General features: G+C 44.0%; 1 protein-coding gene across 1 annotated transcript; it reads left to right on the forward strand.

Annotated features, from left to right (window-relative positions):
- Nucleotides 1-492: 492 nt before the first annotated feature.
- Nucleotides 493-997, forward strand: LOC142180076 (uncharacterized). The gene is made up of 2 exons (XM_075250998.1): nt 493-828; nt 956-997. Exons 1-2 carry the CDS (start codon nt 493-495, stop codon nt 995-997), a joined length of 378 nt encoding a protein of 125 aa, XP_075107099.1.
- The last annotated feature ends 12,206 nt before the right edge of the window (nt 998-13,203 follow it).

The raw sequence follows: 13,203 nt of genomic DNA on the forward strand, positions 1-13,203 counted from the left end.
CCTAATCAGGAATTCAAGTTAATGTGGATTAAAAGTTTGCCATTCAAGATATCCTTCTTCTTGTGGAGATTGTGGAGGCAGAAAATAGCCACCGATGACATGTGGAGGAGGCAAGGGCAAATGGTGATGTCTAGGTATTGGTGTTGTCAGCAGCCCCAAGAGGAATCCATTGAGCATATATTTGTCACAATTCCTACTGCCTCTAAGGTATGGAACTTGTTCATGGGGGCTGCTGGAATTTCTGTGCAATTTATTCAATTGAAGCAGATTATAAGGCATTGGTGGTATGCTTAGTGTTGTCCAAACTTAAAGCCACTATTTCAAGCAGTACCAGCTATCATCATTTGGAAGCTTTGTAAGAGAAGAAATGCAGGTAAACATGGTGATTCAATGTCCACAAATAGGGTGATTCATGAGATAAATAGGACATTGCATCAACTGGCAAGGGTGAGGTATGATTAGATCCCTAATATTCCATTGTTATGGCGAGACATGATTCAATACTTTGAAGGATATAAACCTATATTGATCACTATAAGAGTAACATGGCAGCTTCTTTGTCATGGTTGGTACAAATGTAATACTGATGGAGCTACAAAGGGCAATCCTAGACCTAGCTCCCTAGGATTTTGTGTGAGGGATGATGAAGGTGATGTGGTGTATGCTAGGGCAGTAGACCTGGGAGTGACAACTAATGTGGAGGCTGAAGCTAAGGCTATTCTTCAAGGGTTGGAATATTGTGTGGAGCATGATTTTCACCCTCTTATACTGGAGACTGATTCATTGGTGATGAAGAAGGTGATAGAAGGGGAATGGGATCCTCCTTGGGTAATTTCACAAGATGTGAAGAAAATTATAGATATGAAGGACAACTTCAATGTGATCTTTCAACATGTGTTCAGAGAAGGCAACTCAGTGGCGAATTTTATAGCTAACATTGCGTTCTCTTTTGCAGGTACATCTGAGTTTCATTCATTCTCTGAACTTCCTAGTGTAGGGAGGAGGTTGATCAATCTAGACAAATCTCAATCACCTAACCTTAGGATTAGGATAGCAAAGAGAAGAACCCCAGACTGATGGCTTCACAAGATTGGACTCTGCACAAACTGATATGTCCAAATGCTAAGGAAAATGTTGAACCCATCATATGGTATTTTTTGAGATTGTTGAATCATTTCTCAGTGGTATTAGCATGCTTTCAAGCTCAATCTGAGGATGGTTTAGCAATGTTTTGAATGATGGATTCATTAAAGGTTCCAGTAGGGAAGGATCTGAGCTTATAAGATCACAAAAAGGCACATTCTCAAAGGCTGGCCTTTGCCTTGCAAAGTCTTCTTAAAGCCAGATCATTCCTCGCTTTTGCCTTGTAAAGCCAGCCTAAAGCCAGCTCATGCCTGGCTTTTGCCTTGTAAAGCCTGGCTAAAGCCAGCTCATGCCTGGCTTTTTCCTTGTAAAGCCTGCCTAAAGCTAGCTCACGCCTGGCCTATGGCCTGCAAAGCCTGCCTAAAGCCAGCTCAAGCCTGGATTTTGCCTTGCAAAGCCTGCCTAAAGCCAGGGCATGCCTGGCCTTTGCCTTGTAAAGCCTGCCTAAAGCCAGCTCAAGCCTGGTTTTTGCCTTGCAAAGCCTGCCTAAAGCCAGGCTCCTCTTTTACACATTAATCTTGATGAGTGAGCACATGATTAATACTTGAACAAAATCAGTTCACTGCATATGGAGATCATATAGTAGTGACACTTGGAGGATGATGCGGACTTCAACTCTGCGGTGGAGATATTTGAAATTCATTTTAGCCTATGGACAATATACCCTGGCGCCTGGTGAGAGCTTGATAGGTGCTGCTTGGTATTTGCCAATGACAATTGGATTCACATACACTAATAGGAGAAGGAAGCATTCAACTTATCATGTTGTAATAGTTAGTTCATTAGATTTTAGCTTTTCTATATTTTTTAATAGCTAGTAGCTTCATGCAACTTCTATTTTGGTTTGGACATCTTGTAAGCATTGGACCCATTTTGGGATTTTATTTATATATTAGCGGGAAAAAAAAGGAAACAAAAGGAGAAAACTGTACCTGTTAGGGTACAACCAAAGAGGAGTGGGTCTCTAATTCCAAATAATATCTATAGATAATGCATTAGTATGGAATGTGAGGTCTGGCATGTCCCCATGACACATAATTAAAAAGGATAAGGTAAAGGAAACTACGCTGAATTTTCTTCTTTTCCGAAAACTTATGAACTCCACCCCTAATTCTGAGTTTATTCCTCGTTTTCGCTCCTTGGGATTCATTATGGAGCTCATTAAGTCCAATTCTTCTGAGGATACCTACAAGACCCCCTCTTTTCTTTCTTTCTTGTCCTCATCTTGAGCGGTGAATTGCTCGTTCATGATCATCCTCAACTTGTTCCTGCATTCTTTCACAAGATCAATCCATACATATTCCTGTAAATTCCCAAAAATAAAATCCACATGATCAAGGTTAGAATAAGATAACACAGAAGAAAGGTCAAATGAATATTCCTCTGGTATGTCCAAGACCATTTGTTTCTCATTCTCTTCTACTACAGGTTGCAAATGTGGAAAGGTGGATGGGGTTTTAACCTCTTCTTCCGTTGCTTCGCACTCAACCCCAGCCTTATTTTCAATCATCTAAATTGAATCACAGTTCTCTTGTATCGTGGAAATCTACTGTCACGACCCAAAACTAACCCCTGTCATGATGGCGCCTATCGTGGAACTAGGCAAGCCGACTCATTTCCAAAACAAACCAATATTTTCATTTTAAAGATAATTTCAAGGTTATTTAACATAAAAACCTTCGCAAAGGAATTCCAATCAAAATAAAAGTGTGGAAGAAAAAGCCCGACATCGGAGTGTCACTAATCATGAGCATCTACTACAATCTGTCTAACAATATCAAGGCTAACTCAGCCTGGAACAAAGCTAAATACAACTAGAGGAAGATAAGAGGGAGAAGAGCAGGGGCTGCGATCGCCAAACAGCTACCTTGCTATCTCCAAGAAAATATGCAACCAGAACACTCAATAACCGCTACCGTGACCAGCTACACCTGAATCTGCACACAAGGTGCAGGAAGTAACGTGAGTACGCCAACTCAGTAAGTAACAACAATAAATAAAGGTTGAGCAGTAGTGACGAGCAATAAAGAATATAACATTCATATCGGGAAATCTCAGTAAAATATCACATGCTTTTAAAAATCATGATTTGATTCAAAACATCTCGTTTAACCCAGTTCCAGTAAAACTCATTTAAAGATATTGTTCAACAGTTTTCATACAGAGGAAAAATGCAAAGGTGAGCAAAGATGATGAAATCATAAACAACTCCTCGGGCAAAACATCACTCATAAACAACCCCTCGGACAAACCTCACAGTCAGTCGTGCCACTCGGTCATACCTCACAATCACTCATGCCTCCCAGTCACTCAGCACTTGTCACTCAGCACTCGGCACTCACACTCAGTAGGTACCTGCGCTCACTGGGTGTGTGTACAGACTCCAAAGAGGGCTCCTTCAGCCCAAGCGCTATAATCTGCACGGACAACTCACGTGCCATAATAATCAAGTATGTTGCAGGTGGGCAGCCCCGATCCACACTCATCCTCACAAATCAGGCCCTCGGCCTCACTCAGTCATAAACCTCTCAAGCCACTCAGGCATTTCAGTAAAATAGGGCATTCGGCCCAAAACATTTATATGCATCAAAATAAAGTCATAAAACTGAGTTATGCAGTAAACAAGTATAAACATGACTAAGTATAGATTTTCAATTGAAAACAATGAGAGGATGGTAAGAAACAGTCCCTAAGAGTCCAAACAGCATTGTCGCAAGGCCCAAACATGGCATTCAACCCAATTTACAGAAATTCTTTCTAAAACATATAAGCATCATATGGTTTCAACAAAGTATGCAACTTTACAGTTGCTACGGGATGGATCAAGTCACAAATCCCCAACAGTGCACGCCCACACGCCCGTCACCTATTATGTGCCTCACTAAAAATAGTAGAATGATACAAAATTCGGGGTTTCATACCCTCAGGACTAGATTTATAATCGTTACTTAACTCAAACCGGTCAAATCTCTACCCTGCAATGCTCTTGCCTCTAGACTCGGCCTCCAAATGCTCCAAATCTATTCACAATCAGTACAATACCATCAATATACGCTAATGGAATGAATTCCAGAAGAAAAACTTCAAAATTAGACCAAAACCCGAAATTGGCTCAAACCCGGCCCTCTCGAAATCTGACAAAATTTACAAAACTAGAAAGCTCATTCACTCACGAGTCTAACCATACTAAATTCATCAAAATCTGACATCGTTTGGTCCTTCAAATCCTTAAATTACTTTCCAAATATTCCAAGCCCTAACCTCTCATTTTCACTAATTACCATGATTAAACAACGGAAAATCACCATATATATACAAGTATTAGGGCTGAAGTAACTTACCTCAATGAAACCCGCTTGATTCCCTCTTCAAACCTCTCCCAAAAGCTCCAAAATCCGAATAGAAATGGTGAAGAATGCACCAAAATCGCGAAGGGTTCTATTTATGGTTTTTGCCCAGGTTTTTCGCACCTGCGGCCATTTTCTCGCACCCGCGCGACTGCACCTGTGGTCCAAGGAGCCACACATGCGCAATTCGCTTAATCCCCCATCTTCCGCACCTGCGGACACCTTTCTCGCACCTGCGGACTCGCATCTGTGGTCCCTGGTGCGCATCTACGAAACTAGCCCAAAATTCTCATCTCCGCATCTGCGCTCAAGGCCTCGTACCTACAGGCTCGCAGATGCGGCCAATTCTTCGCACCTGCGTTCCCAGCCTTGGCCCAGCGTTGCCCGCACCTGCGCACTCCCCATGCGCACCAGCGGCCTCGCACCTTCGAGGCTTTCTTTCGCAGGTGCAAAAATAGCAGTAGCAGCAGCTCCAACTGCAAATTCCAACTTCGACAAATCCGTTAACCACCCCGGGGCCCTCGGGACCTCAACAAAAAATATCAACAATTCATATATCAACATACCAACTTAGTCGAACCTTTGAATCACTCAAAACAATATCAAATCATCAAATTACCCTCGGATTCAAGCCTAAGAACTTCTAAATTTCTAAATTCGGCAACCGAAGCCGAAACCAACCAAACCACGTCCGAATGACCTCAAATTTTGCACACACATCACAAATGACACTACAAACCTACTCCAACTTCCAGAATTCCATTCCGACCCCAATATCAAATTTTCCACAGCCGACCGAAATCGCTAAATTTCCAATTTCGCCAATTCAAGCCTAATTCTACCACGGACCTCCAAATCACATTATGGACGCACTCCTAAGTCCAAAATCACCTAACGGAGCTAACGAAACCATCAGAATTCAAATCCGAGATTGTTTACACATAGGTCAACATCCAGTTGACTTTTCCAACTTAAGTTTCTACTTAAGAGACTAAGTGTCACAATTCACTCTGAAACCACTCCGGTCCTGAACCAACTAACCCGACATAACATAATATAGCTGAATAACACAAAAAGAAGTAGAAATGGGGAAAACGAGGCTATAACTCTCAAAATGACCGGCCGGGTCGTTACATCTTCCCCCTCTTAAACATTCATTTGTTCTCGAACGTGTCTAGAAACATACCTGGAGTCTTGAATAGGCATGGATATCTGCTCCGCATCTCCTGCTCGGTCTCCCAGGTGGCCTCCTCCACAGACTAACCTCTCCATTACACCTTCATTGAAGCTATATCCTTTGACCTCAACCTTTGAACCTGCCGATCCAAAATAGCCACCGGCTCCACATCATAAGTCATATCACCCTCCAACTGAACCGTGCTGAAATCCAAAACATGGGACGGATCTCCAATATACTTCTGGAGCATGGAAACATGAAACACTGGATGCACACTCGACAAGCTGGGTGGCAAGGCAAGCTTATAAACCACCTCTCATATCCTCTTAAGCACCTCAAAAGGCCCAATGAACGGGGGCTCAACTTGCCCCTCTTCCTAAACCTCATAACACCCTTCATGGGTGATACCTTCAGCAAAACCTTCTCCCCAACCATAAAAGACACATCACGGACCTTCCTATCCGCGTAGCTCTTCTGCCTAAACTACACCGTGCGAAGCTGCTCCTGAATCAATTTCACCTTATCTAATGCGTTCTGGACCAAGTCTGTACCTAAGAGCCTAGCCTCACCTGGCTCAAACCATCCAACCGTAGATCTACATCTCCTCCCATATAAAGCCTCGTACGGAGCCATCCGAATACTCAACTGATAACTGTTGTTATATGCAAACTCTGCGAGTGGCAGAAACTGGTCCCATAAACCCCCAAAGTCTATGACACAAGCACGCAACATGTCCTCCAATGTCTTAATAGTGCGGTCTGAGGGTGAAAAGCTGTGCTCAACTCAACCTGAGTACCCAACTCTCGCTGCACGGCCCTCCAAAACTCTGATGTGAACTGAGTACCCCAATCTGAAATGATGGAAACTAGGATACCATGCAGACGAACGATCTCTCGGATGTAAATCTCAGCCAACCGCTCTGAAGAGTAAGTAGTACCAACTGGAATGAAGTGCGCGGACTTGGTCAGCCAATCCACAATAACCCAAATAGCATCGAACTTCCTCGAAGTCTATGTGAGCCCAACTACAAAGTCCATGGTGATCCGCTCCCACTTCCACTCTGGGATCTCTAACCTCTGAAGCAAGACACCCGGTCTCTGATGCGCATACTTAACTTGCTGAAAGTTGAGACACCGAGCCACAAACCCAACTATATCCTTCTTCATCCGCCTTCACCAATAGTGCTGCCTCAAATCCCGGTACATCTTCGCGGCACCCGGATGGATGGAATACCGCGAGCTGTGGGACTCTTCAAGAATCAACTCTCGAAGCCCATCTACATTAGGCACACATATCCGGCCCTGCATTCTCAGCACGCCATCATCACCAATAGTCACATCCCTAGCATCACCTCTCCGAACCCTATCCTGAAGAACGAGCAACTGAGGCTCATCATACTGACGCTCCTTGATACGGTCATAAAGAGAAGACCTGGAGACCACACAAGCCAATACCCGACTAGGTGCCGAAATATCCAATCTAACAAGCTGGCCTGCAAAGGTCTGAACATCTAATGCCAAAGGTCTCTCTGCTGCTGGAAGATATGCTAAACTCCCCAAACTCTCTGCCCGGCGACTCAAAGCATCGGCCACCACATTGGCCTTCCCCGGATGGTACAAAATAGTGATATCATAGTCCTTAAGAAGCTCCAACCATCTCCGCTGACGCAAATTAAGATCCTTCTGCTTTAACAAATACTATAAACTCCAGTGATCTGTATAGATCTCATAATAAACCGCATACAAATAATGACGCCAAATCTTCAAGGCGTGAACAATGGCAGCTAACTCAAGATCATGGACAGGATAGTTCTTCTCATGGGTCTTCAACTGGCGCGAGGCATAGGCAATCACCCTACCCTCCTGCATCAAAACACAACCAATGCCTATCCTCGAGGCATCACAATACACGGTGTAAGAACCTGAAACTGATGGTAGAACTAACACTGGAGTTGTGGTCAAAGCAGTCTTGAGCTTCTGAAAGCTCTCTTCACACTCACCCGACCACCTGAATGGAGCACCCTTTTGGGTCAATTTGGTCAAAGGCGATGCATTAGATGAAAATCCCTCCACAAAGTGACGGTAGTAACCCGACAAACCAAGAAAGCTCCTAATCTCCGTGGCTGAGGACGGTCTAGGCCAACTCTGCACCGCCTCTATCTTCTTCGGATCCACCTGAATACCCTCGTTGGACACCACATGTCCCAAGAATGCTACTGAACTGAGCCAAAACTCACACTTGGAGAACTTTGAATAAAGCTTCTCCTCCCTCAAACACTGTAATACAATCCTCAAATGCTGAGCGTGCTCCTCCTAGCTACGAGAGTACACCAGGATGTCATCAATGAATACAACGATGAATGAGTCCAAATAGGGATGGAATACACTGTTCATCAAATGTATGAACGCTGCTGGGGCATTGGTCAGCCCAAAAGACATCACCAAGAACTCATAATGGCCATATCGGGTCCTGAAAGCTGTCTTAAGAATATCTGAATCCCGAATCTTCAGCTGATGATAACCGGACCTCAAATCAATCTTAGAGAACACCCTCGCTCCCTGAAGATGGTCGAATAAATCATCAATACGAGGCAAAGGATACTTGTTCTTGACTGTGACCTTGTTCAACTGCCTGTAATCAATACACATTCTCATGGAACCATCCTTCTTTTTCAATAAACCCAAGTTGACATATAGGCCGAATAAACCCGTTATCAAGGAGTTTCTGAAGTTGTTCTTTCAATTCCTTCAACTCCGCCGGTGCCATATGATACTGTGGAATAGAAATGGGTTGAGTGCCCGGCACCAAATCAATACTAAAGTCAATATCCCTATCAGGCGACATGCCTGGAAGGTCTGCAGGAACCATATCCGGAAAATCACGTACCACCGGAACAGAATCAATGACAAGAGTCTCTGCACTAACATCCCTCACAAAAGCGAAATAAGATAGGCAACCCTTCTCAACCATGCGCTGAGCCTTCAAATATGAAATCTCCCTACTTGGTACATAATCTACAGAACTGCTCCACTCAAACCTCGGAATTCCCGGCATAGTCAACGTCACCATCTTAGCGTGACAATTTAGAATAGCATGACATGGAGATAACCAATCCATACCCAATATCACATCAAAGTCAACCATACTGAGCAACAATAGATCCACTCGGGTCTCCAGACCCCCAATAATCACCACACATGACCGATATACGCGATCCACAATAATAGTATCACCCACAGGAGTAGATACATGTACAGATGAAACTAAGGACTCACGGGGCATATCCAAAAAATGGGCGAAATACGAGAAAACATATGAATACATGGAACCAGGGTCAAATAATACTAAGGCATCTCGGTGTCAAACTGAGACAATACCTGTAATCACAGCATCTGAAGCAATAGCGTCTGGTCTGGCAGGGAGAGCATAGAAACGGGCCTGACCAGCCCCTGATCTGCCTCCCCCTCTAGGGCGACCCCTAGCTAACTGACCTCCACCCCGAGCTGACTGGGCGAGTGGTGAGGTAACTGGTGTTGTAGTCGGAGACTGACTCCTCTGCTGAGATAGACCTCCATGATGATGAGGACACTGCCTCCACATATGCCCAAGCTCCCCACACTAAAAACAACTCCTTGGTGCTGGCGGCGGAATATGAAGGGAACCCCTAGCACCAGGATGACTAGTAGAAGAACCTAGCATGGAAGAGCCCTGAACAGGTGGAGCACGGGACAAACTCTGAACTGGAAGGACACTAAGTGATGAGTGGCCCTGATGAGAACTGTGAGAACCATGGCCAGATGATGCACCCCGATGAAATGGCCGAGCTGACTGAGCCTGCCTGAAATGACGACCTCTACCGTGCTGGAACTGACCCCCAAAAGGAGCACCACTGAATCCACCCTGACCACGAGGCCTCTTGGCCTCCCTCTCAACCCTTTCCTGACCGCGAACTATCTCAATCTACCGAGCAATGTCGACAACCTCATCAAAGGTAGCACCCGAAACCTGCTCCCTGGTCATGAGCAACTGTAGCTGATAAGTGAGGCCATCAATAAACATCATGATCCTTTCTCTGTTCGTGGGAACCAACTAGATAGCATGATGGGCCAACTCAGAGAATCGCATCTCATACTGTGTCACAAACATATCACCCTAGCGAAGCCGCTCAAACTGTCTGCACAACTTCTCTCTACGGGATCAAGGCACGAACTTCTCCAAAATGACCACAGAGAACTGCTGCCAAGTAAGGGGTGCTGCGCCAAAAGGCCTACGCCTCTCGTAAGTCTCCCACCATCTGAGTGCAGCCCCAGAAAACTGAAAGGTAGTGAATGAGACCCCACAAGTCTCTAGAATACCAGCAGTATGGAGTATCCTCTGACACTTGTCCAAAAAGTCTTGAGCATCCTCTCTCTCTGTGCCAATGAAAGGTTGTGGCTAAAGTCTCCCAAACCTCTCCAACCTACGCTGATCATCCTCAGGCATAGCAGGAACCACATAATCCTTAGCAACAGCAACCGGCTGGTCTGGTGGTGCCTCCGGTGTCTGAAGTCCCTGAATAACCTGCTCGGGTGTGCGAGCGATGGGAGTCTGAGTGCCTCCCCTGGCCTGAGAAGTGGCTACGGCCGTCGAAATAGAGACTGCCTGAGCAAGGCCAGTACATGCTATCAGAATCTGAGTTAGGACCTCCTGAAGGCCTGGAATCATAATAGGCACAAGTGGTGCCTGAGCTGGTGCATCAACAACTGGAACCTGGTCCTGATCTAGGACAACCGGTGGATCTGCAGGTACTGCCCCAGGTGCTATACGGGCTGCACCTATGCCCCTACTATGGCCTCTACCGCGGCCTCGGCCTCTCGCGGCCCTGGTTAGTAGTACTGGTGGCTGGCCCTCCTAACCGGTAGTACGAGTCCTCACCATTTGTGAGAGAATGAAACAACAGATGTTTAGTTACTAGAATCAACAGATTCGCACGACAAGAATTCCAGAATGTGGAGTTTTCTAAAGGTTCTGCAGCCTCCTAAAGATAATTACAAACGTCTCCATACCAATCCGCAAGACTTTACTAAACCCGCTCATGACTCATGAGACCTATGTAACCTAGGCTCTGATACCAATCTGTCACGACCCAAAACTAACCCCTGTCGTGATGGCGCCTATCGTGGAACTAGGCAAGCCGACTCATTTCCAAAACAAACCGATATTTTCATTTTAAAGATAATTTCAAGGTTATTTAACATAAAAACCTTCGCAAAGGAGTTCGAATCAAAATAAAAGTGCAGAAGAAAAAGCCCGACATCGGGGTGTCACTAATCATGAGCATCTACTAAAATCTGTCTAACAATATCAAGGTTAACTCAGCTTGGAAAATAGCTAAATACAACTAGAGGAAGATAAGAGGGAGAAGAGCAGGGGTTGCGATCGCCAAACAGCTACCTTGCTATCTCCAAGAAAATCTACAACCAGAACACTCAATAACCGCTACCGTGACCAGCTACACCTGAATCTGCATACAAGATGCAGGGAGTAACGTGAGTACGCCAACTCACTAATTGCAGTATAAGGAAAGTGATTGATGTGCATGCGATGACATAAGGTGGGATTTATGCGCGTGTTGCTAGTAAGGGAATTACTTGAAGCCATGTGGCGAGATAAGGGGGCTAAAGCGCGTGTAGCCATTTTGGAAAAAAGTTTTCAAAAATACAAATGCAAGGCTCACGTGGCAATAAAATGAAGATTGTGATTGCAAATTGTGATAGTGTGGATATGAGGTATGGTGCCTTGGTTGTGATTCTTGTTGTACATTCTTTGTTAAAAAGGCTGGTTGGTTGAATAGTTTCGTTATTTCCTCATTTGCCTTACTTGTATTTGTCCGCATTGAATTACTTTTTTTTCTTATCATATGTTCACTCCTTGTTGCCTATATTGCCTTAAATTCTTTTGTTAGTCTATATTTTTGTACTGCTTTGTTAAAATTCCTTTCCTCATTTTCCGTTATTAGTCTATATTATATTCTATTCAATTTTTCTTGTCCTAGTAGGTGTCTTGACCTAGCCTCGTCACTACTCTACCGAGGTTAGGCTTGATCCTTACTAGGTACCGTTGTGATATACTCATGCTATGCTTCTGTATAATTTTATGCAAATCCAGGTACATCCATTCGTACTGGATGCCAATGATTTACCAGTTATTTTCGGAGACTTTAAGGTACACCTATCCGACGCTCGTAGGACTCGGAGTTCCCTTCTACTTTTAGTTGTATTACTATTTATTTCCTGTTCAAAACAATATTGTAATTAGAGATTACTAATGCACTCTCTGTAGAGCTTATGACTCGGTTCCACCAGGTTTTGGGAATTTTTCAACAGTGGTATTGTTTGGGTTTTATTATTATAGTTTAATAGTTTAATTTGATATCTAAGCTGTTATTCCTGTTAACTCTCATTGTATGTTAGGCTTACCCAGTTTTAAATACTAGGAGACATCACGCCACCCTAAGGTGGAAAAGTGGGGTCATAACAAGTTGGTATCAGAGCTCTAGAGTCATAGGTGTTATGATTCATAAGCATGTTTAGTAGAGTCTTGCAGATCGGTATGAAGACGTCTGTACTTATCTTCGAGAGGCTACATAACTATTAGGAAATTTTACTCCTTTGATTCTATCACAACCCAAATCGATGGGCTGTGACGAGTGCCCGAGTTCTACCTGTCAAACAACCCCTAAGCATGCGTCTAATATATAAACATGAAATAGGGGTAGGTCATGCATAACATCTGTCAATAAACTGCCAAATCATGTGAATGACATAAACTGCTGAATCATGTGAATAACATACCTAAGGAAACATGGCCAAAAGACATATGTACATATACATGCGGAATACGGTAGGGCGAGCCGACAAGGCTGCTATGGACAACTATATATCAAAATAGAAGCCGACAAGGCCACATACTATCCAACTATACATGACTATCTACAAACATCTAATAGAGTGTACCATTGTATAAAGGACGGGACTGGGCCCCGTCATACCCATATATGTATACAAAAATATCGTACCAAAACCCAATAGCAGCTCTAGATGAAATGGAGCACACCAACTCTCGCTGAGCAAGGATCCTAAGAAGGGGAACCCTCGGCCTATATACTGCACCTGCGGGTATGAAATGAAGTCCCCCAGGATATATGGGCGTCAGGACGAATAATGTACCGAGTATGTAAGGCATAAATATCAGTATATAAAAGATATGAAAGAAACATGGAATAAAGGACTCAACCTGTAAGTCTGGATAGCTCTATGAATCATGACACATTTATAATGTCTTGCATATGCTTATAAATGTCATATCGTGCATAGGTATATGAGTACATAATATCATCAAGCCTCTGAGGGCATCACATCATATCATCTCGGCCTCAGTGGGCGAAATCATCAACGTATACCAACTGATCAGGTGGTGGTGCATATATAATGCTATAACCTTTCCCCATACCCCATATGCGTATAAGATATGCATATATAACACCATCTGGTCATC

Source organism: Nicotiana tabacum, chromosome 4 (genome assembly GCF_000715075.1).
Source record: "Nicotiana tabacum cultivar K326 chromosome 4, ASM71507v2, whole genome shotgun sequence".
Lineage (NCBI taxonomy): Eukaryota > Viridiplantae > Streptophyta > Magnoliopsida > Solanales > Solanaceae > Nicotiana > Nicotiana tabacum.